The sequence below is a fragment of the Achroia grisella genome, unplaced genomic scaffold (genome assembly GCF_030625045.1).
Source record: "Achroia grisella isolate CSIRO2021 unplaced genomic scaffold, CSIRO_AGI_Agris_v1 utg900, whole genome shotgun sequence".
NCBI classification, from domain to species: domain Eukaryota; kingdom Metazoa; phylum Arthropoda; class Insecta; order Lepidoptera; family Pyralidae; genus Achroia; species Achroia grisella.
In genome coordinates this window covers 5,144,204-5,166,121 of record NW_026713059.1, presented here as the reverse complement: position 1 = coordinate 5,166,121, position 21,918 = coordinate 5,144,204, and the positions used below count along the sequence as shown (strand labels likewise).

At 30.5% G+C, this 21,918-nt stretch overlaps 4 protein-coding genes across 7 annotated transcripts in view; 1 reads left to right on the top strand and 3 right to left on the bottom strand.

The window, feature by feature from the left end:
- Positions 1 to 28: 28 nt before the first annotated feature.
- On the bottom strand, positions 29 to 9,106 carry LOC131853271 (chromatin-remodeling complex ATPase chain Iswi). 2 transcript variants are annotated; one of them, XM_059204117.1, is made up of 17 exons: positions 8,902 to 9,106; positions 8,566 to 8,777; positions 7,823 to 8,080; positions 7,608 to 7,731; positions 7,217 to 7,504; positions 6,803 to 7,016; positions 5,979 to 6,250; positions 5,286 to 5,513; positions 4,932 to 5,177; positions 4,752 to 4,857; positions 4,429 to 4,574; positions 3,974 to 4,080; positions 3,704 to 3,837; positions 3,044 to 3,159; positions 2,582 to 2,802; positions 1,830 to 1,970; positions 29 to 796 (listed from the first exon to the last, which is right to left on the bottom strand). In XM_059204117.1, the coding sequence occupies exons 1-17, from the start codon at positions 8,950 to 8,952 to the stop codon at positions 595 to 597; spliced, it is 3,066 nt and encodes a 1,021-aa protein (XP_059060100.1). In that variant the 5' UTR covers positions 8,953 to 9,106; the 3' UTR covers positions 29 to 594. The 2 variants fall into 2 exon arrangements, with proteins under 2 accessions (XP_059060100.1, XP_059060101.1); XM_059204118.1 differs by having other exon boundaries at positions 4,435 to 4,574.
- Positions 9,107 to 9,542: 436 nt separating this feature from the next.
- On the top strand, positions 9,543 to 12,653 carry LOC131853231 (uncharacterized). 2 transcript variants are annotated; one of them, XM_059204071.1, is made up of 3 exons: positions 9,543 to 11,313; positions 11,538 to 11,714; positions 12,378 to 12,653. In XM_059204071.1, exons 1-3 carry the CDS (start codon positions 9,687 to 9,689, stop codon positions 12,419 to 12,421), a joined length of 1,848 nt encoding a protein of 615 aa, XP_059060054.1. In that variant the 5' UTR covers positions 9,543 to 9,686; the 3' UTR covers positions 12,422 to 12,653. The 2 variants fall into 2 exon arrangements, with proteins under 2 accessions (XP_059060054.1, XP_059060053.1); XM_059204070.1 differs by having other exon boundaries at positions 9,544 to 11,313; positions 11,538 to 11,758.
- On the bottom strand, positions 12,646 to 15,976 carry LOC131853233 (uncharacterized). Of its 2 annotated transcripts, none has more exons than XM_059204072.1 (4): positions 15,781 to 15,976; positions 14,776 to 14,996; positions 14,479 to 14,598; positions 12,646 to 13,308 (listed from the first exon to the last, which is right to left on the bottom strand). In XM_059204072.1, exons 1-4 carry the CDS (start codon positions 15,905 to 15,907, stop codon positions 13,102 to 13,104), a joined length of 675 nt encoding a protein of 224 aa, XP_059060055.1. In that variant the 5' UTR covers positions 15,908 to 15,976; the 3' UTR covers positions 12,646 to 13,101. The 2 variants fall into 2 exon arrangements, with proteins under 2 accessions (XP_059060055.1, XP_059060056.1); XM_059204073.1 differs by lacking the exon at positions 12,646 to 13,308 and adding an exon at positions 13,323 to 14,352.
- Positions 15,977 to 16,395: 419 nt separating this feature from the next.
- LOC131853160 (uncharacterized) overlaps positions 16,396 to 21,918 on the bottom strand; it is a 40,150-nt gene continuing 34,627 nt past the window's right edge. The window contains exons 10-12 of the mRNA XM_059203983.1: positions 19,225 to 19,341; positions 18,128 to 18,652; positions 16,396 to 16,792 (exon numbers count right to left, since the gene is read on the bottom strand). Coding sequence (XP_059059966.1) covers positions 16,775 to 16,792; positions 18,128 to 18,652; positions 19,225 to 19,341 — 660 coding nt within the window. The 3' untranslated portion in view covers positions 16,396 to 16,774. The remainder of the gene's footprint in view (positions 16,793 to 18,127; positions 18,653 to 19,224; positions 19,342 to 21,918) is intronic.

Genomic DNA, 21,918 nt, shown 5'->3' with positions numbered 1-21,918 from the left:
TATAAAGTTTTCCAAATAAAAGACAGTATATAGAACCAGTGTCACTTTATTTAATACGAAATGACTTGCAAAATTAGTCTTTTATAACTGAAATATAACTTATTCCAAATGGATAAACAATCTTTCGTCCCTAGATACAAATAGATGAACATGGCATAATTTTGTAAAAAATTGTATTATTTTATTGTATAAAAATAAGTTATAAGTACGGTATTCTAAAATTTAAATGCTCAACAGTAGCTTCCTTATGTATACTTACTATTTAGTAATACTTACATGCAGTTTGCATGGACAGTTACACGCATTTGAACTAATGGAGTATTGTACAGAAATATTGCAGTTACTGTAGAATCCCTCCAGAATAACATACTGTATACTATAGGATAGGTAGTACTGCTGTTTTCATATTATGATTGTATTATTATTGGACTTATATAACCAGATCAATATTCTTCACACTGGTTAAATCGATGCCGGAATTTAAAATACAATAAATTACAATTTAACATTAAATAAGATATTATTATGACGTTAGTTTACAAAATACAACTATTGTAACTATGTAGCTTTATCCATTTGCACCGATCGTTGACCTCACTTCTTTTTTTTCTTATGTTTCTGTGCCGTGTCGGGAGTATTATCAGCTTTGCGTTTGCCTGCATTAGGACCTTTACCAGTCGAATTACCTCCAGAAGCATTAAGGTTTGCATTTCCACTCTTCTTTTTCTTTTCTGCCCTTTCCTTCTCTTCCAGTTCTTGATTTTCTCTTTCAATTAAGGTAATGAGTGTATTACATCTGAAAAAAAATATGAAAAATAATTTTCTTCTCTTTTAAATTTCGAGATTGTTCATAATTTTTATGACTATATTGATTATATCAATTGTACCTGATCTAATGTAAAGCCAAAGTATACCTGTGGGCTAATTATCTAACTTCGTTCGCAACGATTTTTGTATGTAACGTAGTGAAAATGACATCTGTCAATAATGCGATTATATTGACGCCATTTGACGCTGTCAACTAGCATTGCAACGTAACTTTACATATCGATAAAAATTATTTCTATCGAATGTCGATTTAGTAACCTCGTTGCAATGTCACATATTCGCTATTTTGCCGAAATGACAGCGTGGAATTGAAACTGTTTTTAGATTAAGAGAAACAATTTAGAAGGTGTTTCTTTTGGTTACAATCTTTAAAATATCAGCATTAACAGCATTATTTATCATCTTTTGGTAATTTTCAGTATTACTACTACTATTTACTGAAAATATATACCAAAAAAAGATAAATAATGCTGCTAATGCTATGCCTTCTAAATTGTTTCTTATACTCTAAAAACAGTTTCAATACGCTGTCATTTCGGCAAAATAGCGATTCCGTGACATTGCAACCAGGTTACTAAACCGACATTCGATAGAAATATTTTCTATCGATATGTAAAGTTGCGATTACGTTGCAATGCTAGTTGACAGCGTCAAATGGCGTCAATATAATCGCATTATTGACAGATGACGTCATTTTCACTACGTTACATACGAAAATCGTTGCGAAGGAAGTTAGATAATTAACCCACTGTTATTAAGTCAATATAGGCGACATTCTTTACCAGTCAACCGTGGTAAAGTATAGAGATACTCTATTGCGGCTTAAAATATAATGTACCATATAATAAATAGTACATTAAATATATAGAAAAATACTAACGATTTTATTTTAATTAAATTCAATACATTCGAGTACTGCAGTAATATAGAAACTATCTATGTATATCAATCTTGTGATGTAGTGAACTGTAGAAAGGATTATAGAAATTATATGAACGTACCTGCGTTGCAGTTCAACAGCTGTTCGCGACTTTAGGAACCAGTCGAACCGGAATTGCGGCGCCGCGTGGACAGCTGCACGCAATTCTTCATACACATTTTCTTTATCAAAGCCCAGCTTGTGCAGCATGCACACCAGAAATCTGGATAAGGCGTACAATTAGTAATGTATCAGTTGTACAAATCTACCAGAAGTTAAAAAAGCTGTCTGCTAGCTACCTCAGTCTTAGCTATTTCAGCCCCCCTATACAAATTGCTTTGTAAGCTATTTCAGTTGTTATCCTACAACTGAAATGGTGAAATAAAAGAGGTACAATATCTTAAGATCAAGTGGTATTGCAGGTGCTACTCAACGACTCTATAGTGCTGTGCATGCAGTAACATACCGCTTACCATCATATGGATCATCGGCATGTTACTGTAAAAACAACCCTGTCCAATCCGAAATAGGCGTATAACAAACAGGTATACCAGTGATATTATCAAATAATTAGATTCATTAAAATAAGAATGTATGTAAAAAGAATAATATTTTATATCGAATTTGGATATCCAACAATACCTGAGTATATGTAACAGTCTGTATACACAAAAATATTTACTTCTAAATTGTACTTCTTTATCAAAACTAAACAGATTTGTGTTTTTGCAGTCAATACTTATGTAATAGGGTATGTTGAATCCATCTGTGTACAACATTAGTACTAATTTCGATTCGATTGATATCGACGCCTATTTATGAAACATAAAATACCTGTCTTCTTCTTCTACATAATTTTTGCCCTTGTTAGTTCCATATGAGATTCTGAGTTGATGGAATGGTGCTCTATATCGGGCCATTTTGGCATCTAATGCTTTCTTTATAGAGGCTCTTCTTTGTATTTTAGCTTCTCCTCTTTCAATTTGTCCCATAATTCTATCCACATCTTGCAGTTCGTGACATCTCTCCCAAAATACTGCTGAGTACTCCATGACCTGAAATATATAATATAAAGTTCACTTTAATGTCAAAAGTGATTGTTATTTTGAGGCTTCAAGTTTTACTACAGTACACCCATTAGCATTGCACTAAATTAAATTATTAGGGCCCAAAAGTCTTATCTAAGTATCATATCCATATATTAAATATAGGAATTCGATTAACGCAAAAAAAAAGTTATTTTATTACCATATACAGTAAACTAAGTATATTTTTTAATGTATTTTTTTATATTACCTCTTCTGGTGTTTTGCCTTCCACATCTTTTGCAATATTCTCAATATCATCTCGACCATATTTTTCATTTGCTTTTATAAACTGATTGAAATCCCGCTTAGTCCAATTTGTGAATCCTAAAAATAATAAATCTAAGTTTAAAGTCTCCAAGCTTTCATGGGTTCGTTAAAAATATTAGACTACAGGGTTATCTCGAATACCATACAGCAAAACAGAAACAATTATATTTTAGAGTAAAATAAGGAATATCATTACATAGTACAAAAAAAATCGCTGTCACTGTCTGTCCCTTACTTTTAAATATTTAAACATACATAATGTTTAAATATTTAAAAGTACGCAACGGATTTTGAAGAGTTTTTTTAATAGATAGTGATTCAAGAGAAAGGTTTATGTATAATAAACGTACACCCGTGCGAAGCCGGGGCGAATAGCTAGTAATACATTAAAGTTATTTACTCGTTTTTACTATTCAGTAATTTACAACGAGCTCTTTTAAAACTAGGAAAATCAAGTGGGAATAAAAAATTACGACATCTCAATTACGTTTAGGTTTTAATTTTGAGAGAGAAATCAGAAGTGGGGGAGGCCTTTGTTCAGCAGTGGACGTATTCCGGGCTGAAATGATGATGAATCAGATCTAAATTTGTTGCAAATTACCTTGTGTTAAAAGTTGTTCTTTTTCTTGTATTTCTTCCTCAGAGAGAGCCTCAGCATCATCTATTTTACGTTGCTCTTCTCTTTGAATTTTAGCCGCATCTGGTCCTAATTCTGGGTTTCGTGGAACTTTATACCTAAAACGAATAAAACATATGATGACATGTAAGAACTTTAACATACATTGTTGCCTACTTGTCCTGCTATATGCATGTTTAAAAGCATATTAAATAATACATATTTGTAAATAATAGTTTATATATGTATATATACCCGAGAGTCTTCCGGTAGTGGTAAATTTCTTGATCCAATAACTCGAAGAGTCTAGGTGGAAAGAACTGGAAATCTTGTACAATAGGCTGCTTGGGTGGTCTTGGTGCCTGGTTAAGCAAAAATACCAATGTTATCAATTTAATATTAACTACCTACACTGATATGAATAAATACGTTAGTATAATATTATATTAAAGCGCAATGAATATACTCTGTTATGACTATAGTGATATGAAAATATATACATGCATTAATAAATAATACATAGAATATAATATGTTATAAGTACAGCATACATAATAATTATAATATATATCAGGTTCAAAACCAGTATAAAGAGCTAACAATGTAATATAGTTACATAAATGAATGGATGATACAATATTATATAACCATCACCAAGAATACCGAACCGCAGCGCAGGACTCCGCATTTAGCTCTTTACACTTATTTACCTGTACCTTTGGCGCCTTGGGTTCGGAGACACGTAGTGCCTCCCTGAAGTATGCATCGACTGCATAGTTAGCTTTACGCTCGCGTTTAGGAGGCTCTATCCAGTTACCGATTGGAATAACCTTCTGTTTCTCTCTGTAATCCTCCCCTAAGTACATAAACATAAAAAAATATATTATCTCATTAGAATTTAATAATTTAGAACCTTTTTGTATAACTATATTAATTGTTATTATTTGTGTCGTAATTACTGAATTAACTGTCTTACAATATTTGCATAACGCAAATGACTCAATCATTAGTTATTTTAGAAACATTTTCACACCTTCAAACTGATATACCGAATCTGTAGTTGCACCAGGAGTGTCCATTGAAAAAGCTCGAAGCGAAGACTCTCCTAAACTCTCTAATTTCTGTTTGAGCTCTTCAGTCTGTAAATTGTTCATTAAAATCATTATTTTCGAATAAGTCATGTAAAATTCTATGCACTGAAAATTTTGTTTACCTTGGTTTGTCCCTTAGCTAATATAGTGTCAATGTCTTCTTCAGTAATTTCGGAATCTTTAGAAGAGAACACATGATTCGCTCCATGTCTGATCATGTTAAGCATCTCATCTTTATTTAGCTGGTTCTTGGTGTCTACTAGTCGACCAGACTGGATGACTAATTTATCCAGACGTAACTTCACTTCAGCTCGCTCCACAATCTTCTCCTCCACTGTGTTGTCCGTGATTAGTCGGAATACGCGCACCTAATAAGACATTATATAATTCTAAGACTACTATTATAGTTACATCATACAGTGTACATAAACAACACAAAAAAATTATTATATTAAAAAAAAAATTATAAATAGTACTTGTTTTTTCTGTCCAATACGATGAGCTCTATCCATAGCCTGTAAATCCATTTGTGGATTCCAATCAGAATCATATATAATAACAACATCGGCTGAAGTCAAATTGATTCCGAGACCACCCGCTCTGGTTGACAGCATAAAAACAAATTTTTCACTGCCTTCTGCATTGTATTCTTCTATTTGCCTGTTTCTGTCTTCATGTGGGGTTTGTCCATCTAAGCGGCAGTACTGCAATAGTACAATTTTTGCGTATTTTTATATTACAATAATAATCATATTATAGAAAACATAATAAAAAATTAAATGCTGTGAAGATATTATATTATATGTGCATCATTCATGCACAGACACAAATCAAATTAAATTTAATATTTAAACAAATAAATCAAATAATTTATTCCAGTATAGTAATTGCTAAAATTCAAGAAACACTAAATATTTATTGAATTTGATAAAATTTATACATGTGAGAAAATTGTCCTAAATCCTTAATGCTGTATCTAAATAGACTAAATTGATTGTAAATATAATTTTTGAAATATTGTTTCTAACTATGACTACGCCTACGCCTACGCCTACTGCCAACTACGTGCCCTGCAGCGTTAACAACATTGGGGTTGGAGAGGAGGGTTGTAAATAGAAATTTTTCACAGTTATAATCGAAAATAAAGAGTATCAATTCTATATACTAACTTTATATTGCCTCCAAAGACAGTAATCTTCCAAGATATCTAACATTCTCGTCATCTGTGAAAAGATTAACACTCGAGAATCTTGTTCACGTAGCTTGGGTAGTAACTTGTCAAGTATCGCCATTTTGCCACAGTTATAAACCAAATGTTCATCTGTAGTGTAAGGTGGTCCCGGCTCCGCGCCGTCGAATAAGTATGGGTGATTACAACACTTACGCAACTGCATAAGGATGTTCTGTAGACGCATTTTTTCCACTTTGCCGGCACCATTTACTAAAACATCATGCTTTTCTATTAAAATTCGGCACAATTCCATCACATTTTTCAACAAATAATATTGTCTTCTGTGGAACTTAGTTCTCTTACATAATCTGAAGCTTTCACATTACATTGTACATTTAATATTAGTTGATATCATGTTGATGGAGAATTTTGAGATCCAACACAACTTCCAGCCAAATCTAGCCTCAGGTTTTCTCAACATTTCAATATTCCAATTATAATCAATTTTTAATAATATTTTATGCACAAAGTTATGATGAAAAATATATTTATATTGTTAATAAAAATTCTTATTACTTGTATAAATAAACTCCGTTCAACAACATATTATCCATCTACATTGTTCTTATTTCTCTTACAATTTGATAAATTTATATTCATAAAAGATAGATAACCTTATGTCAAATTAATTTAGCAATAATTTCTATATAGACAGAAATTAGGAGACTTATAAACCAATGAATATGATATGTATTTCAAAATGGTCACAAAATTGGATAGTGAATAAGAACATGAATAAGAACAAATATTGAATTTACATACCAACATCAATGTCCTTCATAAGAACTTTAGTATACCATTCTCGTTGCATCTTACTCAAGCCTACATACACTTTAACTTCCTTTTTTGGCTTGAGTTTCTTCTCGACTTCAGATTTGAGACGTCTGAGCAAAAATGGTCGTAGCACAGCATGCAAACGAGATACCAACTGATTATCTCCTAAAGCTGCATTAGTGTTAAACCATGAATCAAAATCCTGCAATAGAATTGTTGATGTGTTGAACACAATATATATTAAATATATATTTAAATTTCATACATATTCATTAAAGCATATACTATATTCTATATTTTAAAATACATTGATAGTATAGTACAGGCAATCTCAAATAATAAAAACAGGAACACTTTGTATTAAGTGATAAACATAAAATACAGTATATAATTACAACTTACATCTGAGCTATTAAAAACATCAGGCAGAAGAAAATTAAGCAGAGCCCAGAGTTCGTGAAGGTTGTTCTGCAATGGAGTGCCAGTTAATAACAACCGGTTCATACTCTTAAACTCTCGCAACAACTCTGACAGTTTAGACTTCTCATTCTTTATACGGTGAGCTTCATCAATAACCATATAACGCCAGTTGAATTTCTTGAATACTGATCTCTCTCTAATAATCATTTCATAGGATGTAATGCAAACATCCCAATTGCCAGGCATAAGTGTCTCACGAATAAAGGTATTCTGTGGAAAAATTTAATATCATTTTCAATACACATAGTAATAATAACAGAAACTATTTATAATTATAATTTTCTTGAAATCATATATATATATATATATATACCCTGGTTTCTTGATCACCAATTAAACAGACAGCTTTTAATGAAGGACACCATTTCTTGAACTCATTCATCCAATTTGTTAATGTGGATTTTGGTACAATTACTATGTGGGGTCCTGGTACATTCCTGTAATTATATTAATTTTGTAATTGTATAAGAAAAGAGCTAAACATCCACTTAGCCTGAATAAGACACCATTAGTAGTTTTAGTACTTACTTAAAATGCTTCATGTAACCCAAAAGTGAAATAGTTTGTAAAGTTTTTCCCAAACCCATTTCATCAGCTAATATTCCATTTATTCCATTCTCATATAGAGAAATCATCCAGTTTAGACCTCTGACTTGGTAATCTCGCATTTCTCCATTCTTAACATAATGTGGAGATGCTTCAAAGCGAAAAATGTTCTTTTGTTTCAAATTTGTTTCAGCAAGTAACTCTTCATCTTCTTCCTGCTCAGTTTTACGATGACGATGACTGGAGACATAACAGAAACATACATAGTGACAACAGACAAACAGAGTGATATTGTAAAAATTTATACACAAGAATATTTTCAATTGACAGAAATCACAATAATAGTTAATACCTTAACGAGAGAAAAAAGTATCCAATCAAATAGCATTAAATTAGCATATCAGTTCATATCCAATGCATTACTGTAGCAGAAGAAATAATTGTGTTTTTTGTCTCACTTTGGAAACACTTACATGATAAACTGTGAATGAAATATACCAATAGATGTCTTATGACCATCAATTTTAAAATTAGGTTGAAAGAAAACATAATTTTAAAATTGAAATGCTACCAGCATTACAGAAATATTTAATTTCACTTTCCAATACATCATATATACCAACTATAGGTAAACAACTGGATAATTGAATAAACAATCTTTGCTAAAAGACTGAAGTTAGAAAAACACAGTAATTTATTTAAATATGAAATCAAAACTAACTTACTCAGCTAAATCCGATTCTTTGTTTTTCTTTGGCCTTCCAGCTTTCGGCTTAGGAGGACTACTTCCAGATTTAGGGGTATTTGTCATAAAATGAGAGAAAATTTCAGTTTGTTTCAATAAAAAATCAAAGCGTTTGGCACGATCAGTTTCTATTTTACTTTCAAAATCGCCTTCTTTACCTCTGGATGAGGTTGTATCGCTGGAGGATCCATTCTATGAAAATAAAAGTAACAAATTTGTTTAAATTAAATAAAAATCGGCCTAATGCCATTTAAAGAAATTTAAAGCAATGAAATGAATCAAGGAATAAAAGAACTGTAAAAAACGCACTACTTACAGAATTCTCACCAACCTCTGCCACATCCATAGCTTCCTCGGTTTGAGACATGATACAGCAATTGTTAAAGTTATGACGAATATGAAATAACTAATTCAATAATGCTATTAATACATAACGAAACAGGTAATATTAATTAGCGGCGCGCGAAATCTGTAAGTACTCAATACAGTATACAAAAATGGTGGATGCCACAGTGTTACCACCACCAAATTACACATTCTACCGTACTTCGACAATTTGCATTACTAGAAATGCCTAATGGCAACATAAATCGCCAGAGCCAAAAGAAGAAGTAAAACTAGTTTTCCTTTTGTACAAAAAAGGTTAATATCTTATATTACCGCTATTATTCACTATCATTCAGATAAACATGAATTAAGAAAATGTCATATATTTTAGAAAGCGGATAAAAGGCAATGTTTTATTTACTTCCATTTTTAATCAAATAATTTTAGGTTCTTTATTGTATAATTAAGTTATGTATATAGTAATATGTACATACTTTAATTAAATCAAATAATGTTATAGTGAAACCCAAAAAGAGTCGTATTAAATTGTAATAATAAGCGAACGATTGTAATAAGCGAAACTATAGCAAGGCAACGGCACTTTACGACATTGTACCCATTCAGCATGACGTTGACGTTCCTGCTTGACATTTCTTCATAAATATTCGTAATTTGTGTACACAGTTGAACATAACCTAACAATAATAAATGAGAACAAATAATTATAAAAACAATAGTAGTTTTAAATTTATGTATTGAATTCAGTTTCATAAAATGTCGATCTTTTTCAAAGTATCGCGTAATTTATACGCCCATAAGTTCGTTTATAAAATGATTATATGTAACGAGTCAAAACGATTAAAAAATAATCTTCGTTATTTTTATTACAACACAAATTTAAGAGTTAAAATGTTTTTGGAGCATGAGAATAAGTACGCTTATGAAATTATGGAAAGCAAAGGTTATACAATGAGTATAACTAAAAATAATGAAAATATAAATCAATATACACCTATTTCAGAAAATCAGTTCAATGAATTAATACAAGAAAATTGGTCACTTAAAACACCTGAGCAACTGTTTGATTACTTCCCAAAACTAGCTTCTTATTGTACCAGAAATGGAATGTGCATATCAAACAAAATATTTGATACTTTTGTAGACCATTTTACAGACAATATAAAATTTGCCACTGATAAACAACTAGTGTCTCTATTTTATTCTGCATGTCAATGGCCTGAAACGGAATCTATCAGAACTAGAAATTATATAGAAATCTGGGCAGCATTAGATGAAGAATGCTTAAACAGAATGAAGGAATGGAGTTTAGATCAATTGTTATCTTTCATTTCATTATTTTATATGTTAAATGTTACAAGGTATAGTGATTTTTCATTAAAGTCTCTACAAAAACTAGCCACAAAATCTAAACAATTAACAACTAGTCAATTGGTACAGACATTGTTTTTTGTTGGCATTCTTAGAAAACCACCTTTTGATATGCATTTTTTGGAAGTATGTTTTGATAATACATTTTCAGACTACACAATAGATGACATTGCTATAATATCTATGGGGTTTTTCAAAAGTAAAACTCCTTTGAGAAGTGTAGATTTAGTGTGTAAGATAATTGATAAAGTTATTGAAAATGCTGCTGATATCCATGAAGTGTCTCTTGCCGCTCTCTTGAAAATCATAAGATATTCAATGAAAGTAGTTAATCATAATAAAATATATGAACTTCTGGATGTTCTTCAACATCAAGTACCTAGGTTATCACATATGTGTAATGTCCACATTGCCTTACTTGGTTCCTCTACTTTAACATTACACAAATCTTGCCTGACCACAATTGCTGAAAAAACTGTTGAGTCAATGTCTGAAACAAGATTAAAAGACTTGGAAAGATTAGTATTGACATATGGCACTTTCAACTGGAAACCTGAAATGGAAAGATGTTTTTTACAAGCTGTAGTAGATGAATTGAGAAAACCGGAAAGGAGTAGTGAAATTAATAAACATGGCAGATCATTTGCTTGCACCATATCATTTTTAGGTCTACTAGGAATTTATCCAATAGATTTGATGAACAAAGTTTTAGACCCAGATTTTTTGAAAAACACATATGGAAAATATTATGTTCTATATGGTAGAGAAATATTAACTATTAACAATTCAGCTGAAATATTCTATCCGAATAATAGCATGAATCGCTTGAATGACAAATGTTGTGTCTTATTAGCTAAGAAGTACACTGACTATGTTCCCAGTGACAATTATAAGAAACAATATAATGTAACTGAAAGAATGTTCTTGGATGTCATGCGAATATTAAAAGAATCCCGTGGAGGCGATGATTTTGTTATAGGTGATCATATCTTACCACACCATCAGAGAGGAGGTAAAATCTTGAACAATTCATAATGTTATTTAAGAGATACTGCTTTCTATGTTGAGAGCTCAACAGTAAAATTGTAATGCTGATGGTTATTTATGCTATATCATGTAAAATTGGCTTGACTGGACACAAAGTGATACAACATAGTGTTATTAGCATATCAAAGCATTTTATAATTATTATTTAATTAATTTTTACTATCATTATAAATAATTCTTTTGTTTTAGACATAATTATTTGCAATGATTGTAATGGAACAGCAGTTCCTGTGGCGGACATATTTAAAGAGATGAAATTTGGATTAATTCGTAAAGTTCCAAATGATAATAAATGGATTGTTCTAGTAATTGCTGGTAAAAATGGAACAATTCACAGTTACAATACACCATCTGGACATTTTTTAAGTAAGATCAACGAACTGAATACTCTTGGCTACTGTGCTGCATTGGTAAAGTTTATTTTTATTTATTTGTTTCTTGATGCCAAATTTCTTATAAGTTACATAAAATCCGTTAATTGCCGACGCGCATCATTTAATATTTTCAAATTTCGTAGAGTATAGAATTCAGTATAGTACCGGGCAAACCTACCGCCATTATTCGGAATAATTTAGTTTGTTATCGGTGTTTCCATCACCAGAGAGTAAAATTGAAGTGCTACAAAGATTTTGTTGTTTTGGTCAGATTTGAAATGACGATTACAAAGTCGGCTAGTATCATACTAGGCCGCCATACTCTTTCATTTGATATGTATATGTATATTAAATTGCACCAACGCGCAATTATGGGGTAAACAATACAATAATGATATGTAAATAAATTTGCATAGCTTATTTGTGATATAACTTACAAATAGTATTAATGAAGTGTGAAACACATCACAATCTTGTAGTAATTTATCTGTCTAATACTTATTTATAAGCGTCACACACTCTCATATAATTTACATTACGTTACATACATATCAACATTGTATTGTATATCAAATAACATGTGCACAAAAAATATACCATATAATAAGTCATTGTTTAGAAGGAAGTATCAAATTTACAGAATTATTGTTTTCAGGTGCATTGGTCGAAGTATTCGGCATTGGAGACAAACGAAGATAAATTAAATTATATTAATGAAGTAATCAAGGAAGCAATTAGCAATAAATGTACAAAGTAATCATCTTACATTTTTTCTTGTAGATAAATAAGGGATGGTACCTTTGAAATTTTCTTTAACATAATTTCAGTGATAATATACCAAAAAGAACGAAACATAAAAAATTTGGATTTTTTAAAATCTACTGACCATTTACTACCACATTAAGGTGAAATCGAAAAGATCTGATATAGTCCAGTAAATAAATAAATCATTAATAAAAATATATAGTATATTTTTTAATTTGATTAAATTAAAATTTAAAACTGTTGTAAGAAGACTCAATATAATTATCTAAATATCTGTACTCTGTGGCATCCACCATGTATTAGTGAGAGTATATCACACCCCTCACCTTGCATACCTCAGTAAGGCATAAAATATGTGTATCGAAGATTTTCTTCAGGTATAAAAACTTGTTATATATTCTTATAGAAAACTTTAAGTTAAAGGGTAACTTAAAGTAGGTAAATATTAAATAAATATTTTTAAAATAAAAATAAGTATGTGACATTGTAGGTACCGATCGGATTTAGTTTTCAATTTTCTATATTATATATCGACTAACTATTAATACTACTTTCCGGTACAAAGCAAAATATAATGCAATCTAGCAAATAAACAATTAATAATGATTGCTGCATTAATTAAAAACAATTGACGAGCTATTTCCACATTGCACCCAGTGTTCCGATTGATCCCAACATCCAAAGTACCGTTGCTTCAAATAATACAGCTTTAAATCTTGTGTAGGACAGAGCCCAGGAACAGGTAGAGGTCTATCCATATCTTCAATCTCTCTTTTGGATCCCAAATATACATTTTTATCTGCCCATTTTAAACGATTTTTCTATGGAAAAGAGACAAACCGCGAGTTAAATTTGTTGTGAAATGAATCAGCTAGCGACGAAGACCTTTATGTATTGATTTTGCAGTAGAAGAACAGACAGTGTTAAGAGCAAGTTACAGCTTCGTCCTATACGACTGAAAGAAGCACATAGCACTTCCTAGCTGTGCACGCAACTTCCTCCGTGGAATAGGGACCATGGCCAAATAAAGAAAAAATATTTAATTATTTAACCCAAAAATCGTATAATAAATCCAAAGGCGTTTATAAATGACAAATTTCCATACGAACTTTTATCCCTTATTATTTGACCCCCTTAAGGGTAAAATTATTTATATTTAATCAATAGCCTAAAAGTTTCAACCCTCTAGTTTTGAAAATGACTATACTCCCATTCAACATTTCGTCTCCACTATCAACCACGTATTAAAAAGTATCCTATGCCTTTCTCAAATTTCATATAAATGGGTCCAGTAGTTTTTGCGTAAAAAAGCAACAGACAGATAGATAAGAGTTACTTTCGAATTTTTAATATTAGTAAGGATGATTGATTTTGGTAAGGGCATCATGCTAATAAATTATTTTTTCCAACGCCTTGAATATGGAAAGTTTGAATTTAGTATGCGTCGCATTCTTTATAGTAATTATAACTATTATACCTATTTTTCATCCACAACTAGGACACAGAATTTCCGCCAATAATTTGCAATAGTTGTTATACTATTGGTATTATATTATGCATTGCGCAAGAAATACATTGTTTTAGTCGTCAGGAACGGCAACGTGTTGAGTTGTTGTGGGCAATACGGTATATAAATTTTCTGTGAGAGCAATCAACAATTCTTTTTACATTTACATTTAATATATATTTATCTAATCCGTTCCCGAAATATCCTGAGTGCTAAGTAACAGCTTTGTGTGAGTTTTGCATATTTTAACTTAATAATATTGCATGTGTCACTTCAGAATAATGTAGGTACTTGTTACACGGGTGTAGTAAGTTTACTTTTCACTTAACAATATGCGTTCTCTGTATAATTTCAGTACCTATGTATAGATTATTTTTATGTAGCAAATCAATTAAATTATCTAATTATATAGATTCGATCAAGATTTGTTTCATGTGCCCTATCAGAACTCACTTCCTTGTGGTATAAATACAATTTTACTCACAAATGGTATTTTCAGGGTTAAATCTTGGTAATCTGTTTCTGTGGAAGTCTCTGAGTAAGGCCACCTTCGCAATTTATTATTTATTTCCATAGCATAACTACACCACAGTTCCCAAAATATCTAAAAATAATTATATTTGAAAGCATTGTGATTAATTGATGAATTCGTTACAATAGGGTCACAGAGCTGATTCATCCTCATTGTTCTCCACAGGAGGTCTGATCCTGCGCTAACACCAATGTCATAAAATAAAATATGTACATAGTTGTATTATATAATATTACTTAAGTGCTATACCTCTCTTTTTTTCATGAATCCTAACTCAAAATATTTTATTAGACTGTTATTGATGATAAGTTTAAGTGATTGCCGAATGCTTTGTTTAAATACAGACATTTGTACAGATCGAATTGGATATAGATGACACAGTTCTAATTTACTGTCTTCTATCATATCGAAGTGAGAGATTGCCGTCTTTGGAGTTTTCGAGGCAATTATTAGTTTATCGGATGTTAGACCTGAAATAAACAATAAAGCGGTAATTTTCATGGCATAGTAGCACATTGCTATGCATACCTATATTGCATTAAAAAAAAAATTCTAGTAGTAGTTCCTACATGCAGAAATGGTGTCTTTGGATATATGCATTTAAATGCAGATAAAAATTCATTTGGCATAATATTAATTTATTAACTAACTTTCAAAGTAGAAGATTCTCGCAAATTTCACTGCATTTATTTTCAAGTGATAAGTATATGTATATAGTAAGAAATATTCTATTTTCTGATTTTACTGTCAATTATCAAATACCTATAATGGATAAAATCGGCAATAATTTTAGTAGTTGTAGTTCTAGTTCCAAATAACCATAATGCATTTTATACCCATAACATTTATTGTATATATGTATATTTATAGCTTACTAGTTATAGGTACCCGCGGCGTTGTGCGTGTGCCAATTTTATCAGTCAATTTTATTAAGCTAATACCTAATATAATGATAATAGGTAAAACAATTCAAGTATATCTTAAGTTTACCTATCCATTAGAAACATACAACAACTATAAAATATCAAAATGTAGAAAAGACCAAATCTTTCCTTTTTATACTATTAATTTTTAGTGATTTCGCAAGTGTGGAGCGTGTATGGTATTTTGCATTCTCGTTGGTCTTTAAAAGACTATATTTATAAGATTGTTGGAAATCAAGATACTTACATTGTTTTTTTTTAGACATTACGATCTCTATAAACTCCAAAATCATCTAGTGTGTATTACATATGTAATTTGTATTTTACCCACCTAACTGTACCATGCTTAATCGTTGACCATCTCTTGATGTTTCAATGAAAGGGCTCTCTATCAATATAGTACTAGCACGTTCATCATATTCTTCTGTAAGTAGCCTTCGCAAAGCACCATATGACATAATACCTGACTCATAGATCAGTGTGATCTAACAATATATTCATTATATTTATTATACTAGGAACAATTATTGTTTTTTTTTTTTCTTTTTAATGGCTTAACACACTGATAATTTGCCACATGAAGGAGGTGTACCTATGATAGTTGTTTATATTTTTTTGATTAATCTTCTTCATAATATAAACAGACTAAAATATTTGTAGCTACGGCTTTTCTTAGACTTTTTTCTGTGTTTGTATTTTTCCGCGTGCACGAATAATAATATTTCAGGACAATTCACACAGCGCCATCTAGTTTCTAGCTAAGCACACCTTATGTAATGGGTAGTAGAGAACTGCTACAAATACATAGATGCATTTTTTAATACATACATAATATACGTAGAAAATACCCCGAGCGATACAAACAATCATACTCATGTTTGGCTTGATTAGGCTTGACTTGTAATAAAACAAATTTGTAGTAATATTTATTTATTAATATATGACTTAGGAAATTCAAACAAAATATTTATTTAAATAACTAATGCAACCTCAGAAATGAGGCATAGTAAATCTTTACAAATCACAAATTTTATTTTTATAAATAATATGTAAGTCCAAAATATGAATAACGTATCATGCACGTTCAGCAGGTATTTTTTTTTGCAAGTATATATATCCTATTTTGACATTAAAATTTAATAATAAATAAATAGCTAACTTTGGTTGAAAGTTCTAATTGTAACCAAATATGTAGGTATCTATAAAATATATAATGTTTTAAACAAAGTTTTTAGAAAACGTTTTACCTAAAGCATAATAATATAAATTCCTACAATAAGAAGATAAATAAAACTAATTTTTATGTGTTGTACGAATAATATTATTCATCGACCAGTATCAGCCTGCAAACAAAAAAGGTTAAAGTTAATAAATAAAAAATGAGGAACAAAAAATATTACGATTATGATAACAAATTGTAACTTCAGATGGGGTATTCAGAGAGAGATATTGCTTAGTTGAATGTTACAGATAAATATTTTAATAATTATAAATTATTAATATTCAATAATTACGCACTTTTATTAATACTTAGGTAAGATTAATTATTCAAGAATCATCTACATCATTGCATAATAATCAATTTAAAAATTTTTCGTGTTTTTGTATGACGTCGGAGTTCTACTCAGTTCTGATATACACAGAATATAAATCATTGCGCTAATAGAATATGATCATTACTTTTACGAGTACCAATATATAATAATAACCCAGAACAATTCACATAGCACCTGCTAATTCCTAGCTAAATATAGCTAGCATAGCTGGGTACTAACTACAACTGATATAACCAAAAATATCGCTAATGTTCAACATTATTTCAAGTACCTACTTAAGTACCTAGTTCATTTAGATATAAGGAAAACATAATCTATGTAATTTAATTATTGAGTTGCATAAAACAATGTTTGTGAACTAGAATCTAGACAGAACTTGGGGACTTCCATACAACCAATAATGGGTTAGATAAAAACAAAAAAATATGCGATAATAAAATAGAGCACACTTTCCTGCACCAAAATAAATAGAATGTACACTTTAATTGTGAATAAAAATATATTATTAATATTCTTAAATATTAGGATGAATGTGACAGTGCTGTATTTATTTTTATTGATAAAGGCCTCGAAGGCTATTACAATAAAAGTAATAAAATTACATTTGGCATATGATTCTCCGGAAAGAAAAAAAGTTAGGAATCACTTGTGCGTAGTATAGATTTTTTTATATACCATGATCTACATATTTCAGAAGACTGTAAATTATATTATAATGTTAGTAAGTGACGATTCTAACAGATCTTAAAACGTGAATCATGCAATTAACATTGTATTAATAACTCATAGAATTCATTTAAGGTAGAAAAATAATTACAATAATTTGGTAGAGTCACGTGCCATATGCTATTTCACATAGCATTTATGACGGTCAATACTTCAACTTCGCAACTTTGGGTATAGATATTGATGGAGGTAGTGGTAAAAGATTATTGCCGTATCTAACATGAAAGTTTTTATCTAAAGAAGAATCGCTATCTTCTTTTGTATTCGTATCTTTAGATAAGAAGATATATCTTTTTCGATCTATATCATCCTGAAAAAGATGTTATCAGAATATTTGATCATAATATGTATATATACGATATAATATAGTCTGGGTAATTTTAATATATTACTCACCAAAGCATCAGTCTTTTTTCTTAAATTGGATCTAGATAGTGTTAAAGTCAATTCAGATTGTAGTCTATTTGAGATTGATACATCATTATCTACTTGGTCGCCATCAGATCTGTCACCGTTCAGGAAATCTAACTTGGTTGGTTCTCTTCGCCCATTAGTGCCACCAACATATTCGCCTATTGTCACGGATACGGGTCGCCCATGTTTTTTCATTGTAGCTGTACCGTTCGGTGCTCTGACAAAATAATTTGAAGGAGGCTTAGGTTGCACATTTGCGGGATTTTTTAATTTATAAGATTCGAGTGATTCAATATCTGCCTTCTCCTCTTTATTATTTAATTTCGGTACAGGAATATGAGAATCAGCCTTATTGTTATAATCTGGCGTAGGCGTTCGAATCAATGTGCCATTTTTCCTAATGTTTGAAGGTTTATTGTAATCCCCATTAATTGATTTCGCAGCTAGCTTTTCACCATTGGAATCATTTGATTCAACTTTCTTCTGTTGACCATTTACGATGGGCATCTGAAATGTTGAATGTCTAGATTGGTTATTTAAATTAAATCAACATCTGTACCTATACGTACAAATTATAAGTTTTACGACGCTTATCCATATACCCTATAGGTTATCTATATATGTAATATTGTCAGAATCATTAGTTACTCTATTTACGTATTTCCTACTTCACGAAAATATTTTCATATACTTTATATATTTTTATGGCGTGTCAGCTTGTTTGTCTTTCAAATCACGAAATACACCTTTATAGCCCATATGTGATAAAAAAAACAATAAAAACAGCAGTCATAAGGATATTTTAAAGTTATTATTAGTTTGACAAGGTTTATATTTAATCCAATTATAGATAAATAGATTACACATCATAGATACTTAAGAGCCAAAATATAAATATGTTGTGAATTTACTTATTCGCTATCTGTTTTATATTATAAAATAAAGAATATCACACAAAGAATCATCAAAATCAATTTAGATTGGGACTCCTCGGTTGATAAACAAAAACAAATCTCAGTATAATTAGAGATATAAAACTAAAGTAAAGAATATATAAGAGAAGATAATGTGAAACTAACCGGTGGTGGGGGTGGAGGGTTGTCGGTGGACTCTCGCTTTGGTTGCACGTGATTATTGACCGCGACAGCTGTTGGTGAATTCTCCACCCTCCTCAATGGCAACGCTTGTTGACGATCCTGAACAATTATGAAGAAGTATGCAATTACACATTAATAATTTTAAATCTTGGTATACGTAATAGTGGTTAACATTTTCTTGTAACTTCTAATAGGAGTACATACGACCTCAATTAGATTACATATTTTATATATAATTATATGAAATAATCGCTGAATAAAGTAACCATGAAAATGAAATTAGATAACATTAGTACAGAACAAGAATTTGAGTAATCTAAAACCTAGAACTAAATATAGAGATCTAATATAATGATACATTTAGACTAAAGGATTGGGTAATGTAATGAACAGTTACTGTCTACATAACAATTAAATATAAGTACTATAATTAATTTTCAAATGAATACTACTAATGTATTTTCACACTATAGTTATATGAGTATATATAGTAGTACTTAAATAGAGATCACTTCGGCAATATAATATAGGACTAAATATACCGTTACTTGTCTCTGCAAAATATTGTTATTATATTATATTATTATGTTATACAGGTACTACATAATTCTATTAAGATTCTGTATTCATAGGAGATTGAAAAGATGATTATTATGTACTCTCTATTCTTTTCTATATGATTCTAATTCTCCTGATTACATTAGCAATCAATTTCATTTCCAACACAATTCGCTCTATTCGCACGACCAGAAAATGTTTACTTCATATACCGGCTCATTTGTCCGGTTTCGTCCACTATTCTTTCGCCATTCAGGCTATCAAACATTGGAACGACTTACCCCTTGATATCAAGACCGCCACGAGTAAGTTTTCTTTAAAGCGTAAATTGCGGAAATACTATTCCAGCATGTAACTTTTCTATTATGTAGAATAGTTTATTTTTTCTTTTTGCGTGACTCATTGTTTATTTATTTGTACATCTTTTCTATGTTATAGTTGCCAGAATTTGTTTTTTTTTTGTTATGTTCTATCTGCTGTTGCTATTTCAGACTATTACCTAAGTATTGTATGAGATGTAAAGTGTTATATGAGATGTATATGGTAGATATATTTAGGTATGTATTTTATTCATATTCATCTATAGCTTTATATATATTGTATGTATTTGTATCTGTATGTTTACATGTAATTACGTAAATACTTTAGTAAATATATATTATTTATGACATAGGTATTATTTTTCTTATTGATTACATTTGCACCACCTACAGTTTCTCTGCACAACCTGTGGTTGACTGGTAGAAAATGCCGTAAGGCGTTAAGTCCGCCATATGTACTTTTAACTTGGTATTTTGTGCATTGAAGTTATATAAATAAATAAATAAATATTAGTCATGGAGATTTTATCATGATAGGCCAACTGACTTTACCTCATGCTCATCTTATCATTCTCCACAGTTACCCGGCCAGCACATACGGTTATTGCTGATGAGGGCATTATTATCAATAAAAAAAATATACTATATTCATTCAAACATAATATATTATTGACATTGAAACTTAGCCTTTCACCGCGATATTGATCAATTTTTAAGATAATGCAATAATAATACAGTATAACACGTAACAGAATAAACACAATTCCGTATTCGTAACAAAGTTCCGTAAAAAAATACAACTAGAAGGCTCGCTAAATTATAATAAAATTGATACTATGGAAGTACTTTATGTAGTTTTGCAACTGCAAAATGATTTGTAAATAAATCTGCTTACTATACAACAGATACCACAGTCTAGTACCAAATACTGTTGTAGTCAACACACCTAAGTCCTGCGAAATGGCATAGTATAAAGAGTATCAATGTGCGTATGATATTGGTACAGTTCATGAATATAGGCGTCCGTTACCATTTACCGTTCAGAGAATGCATTAGGTCTGTTAGACGTAGTCTTTAATGATAATGTAACAATATATAATATATTAAAAATAATATATACCGAGAAACAATAGACTATGTCAGATAGAAACAACTTGACGGATTATTTATACTACAGGCAGATACTGAAGGCCAAACAAATGACGCTATAACATGCTCATACTCAAGATTATTGTTATACTAATTTCTATAATAATCAGACAATACTTAACGCCATATTTTCAAGATCTTTACATACTTGACGGCCTCGGTGGTGTAGCGGTTTAGCATACTGTTTACTTCCGATGATCGCGGGTTCGATTTCTAGCTCGATGCATACATTTGCATTCATGATTATGATTGTTTATATTCGTCTGTGTATTTTTTAAGTACATATATTGTGTATGAATTTACAAAATTATATACAAATAAATCTTTCTATCATTCAGCTTACTACTCCTAACACAGCTATTCTTAGCTTGGACTAGATAGTGCTGTTAGTTGTCTAAGGTTATAATTATATACTTATAGTGAAAATGTAAATGATCGCTGTGCATGAAGGATATTTAAGGAAACCTATTATTTACTGACTTTATTCTAACAACACACACAACCAATGGGTTGTTAGAATTTTTGATTAATTTTCTCTACATTTGTGTGAACTAATTTCAAAAATAGCTTAACCGATTTGGAATCGGTTTTTAACAATATGGTATTAAAAACCGGATCAACCGTGGTAAGCTTCACTTAAAATATACTA

What these genes read in the sequence shown, in the direction of transcription:
- LOC131853271 (XM_059204117.1), bottom strand. Translation starts at nt 8,952, where the DNA reads ATGTCTCAAACCGAGGAAGCTATGGATGTGGCAGAGGTTGGTGAGAAT. An exon ending in CACTACCGGAAGACTCTCGG is followed by an intron (nt 3,838 to 3,973) that starts GTATATATACAT and finishes TATTCGTTTTAG; the next exon opens with GTATAAAGTTCCACGAAACC. An exon ending in AAGGCAAAACACCAGAAGAG is followed by an intron (nt 2,803 to 3,043) that starts GTAATATAAAAA and finishes TATATATTTCAG; the next exon opens with GTCATGGAGTACTCAGCAGT.
- LOC131853231 (XM_059204070.1), top strand. Translation starts at nt 9,687, where the DNA reads ATGTCGATCTTTTTCAAAGTATCGCGTAATTTATACGCCCATAAGTTC. An exon ending in ACCACACCATCAGAGAGGAG is followed by an intron (nt 11,314 to 11,537) that starts GTAAAATCTTGA and finishes CTTTTGTTTTAG; the next exon opens with ACATAATTATTTGCAATGAT. An exon ending in TTGGCTACTGTGCTGCATTG is followed by an intron (nt 11,759 to 12,377) that starts GTAAAGTTTATT and finishes TATTGTTTTCAG; the next exon opens with GTGCATTGGTCGAAGTATTC.
- LOC131853233 (XM_059204072.1), bottom strand. Translation starts at nt 15,907, where the DNA reads ATGTCATATGGTGCTTTGCGAAGGCTACTTACAGAAGAATATGATGAA. An exon ending in GATTCATGAAAAAAAGAGAG is followed by an intron (nt 14,599 to 14,775) that starts GTATAGCACTTA and finishes AATTATTTTTAG; the next exon opens with ATATTTTGGGAACTGTGGTG. An exon ending in TAACCCTGAAAATACCATTT is followed by an intron (nt 13,309 to 14,478) that starts GTGAGTAAAATT and finishes TCTTTTCCATAG; the next exon opens with AAAAATCGTTTAAAATGGGC.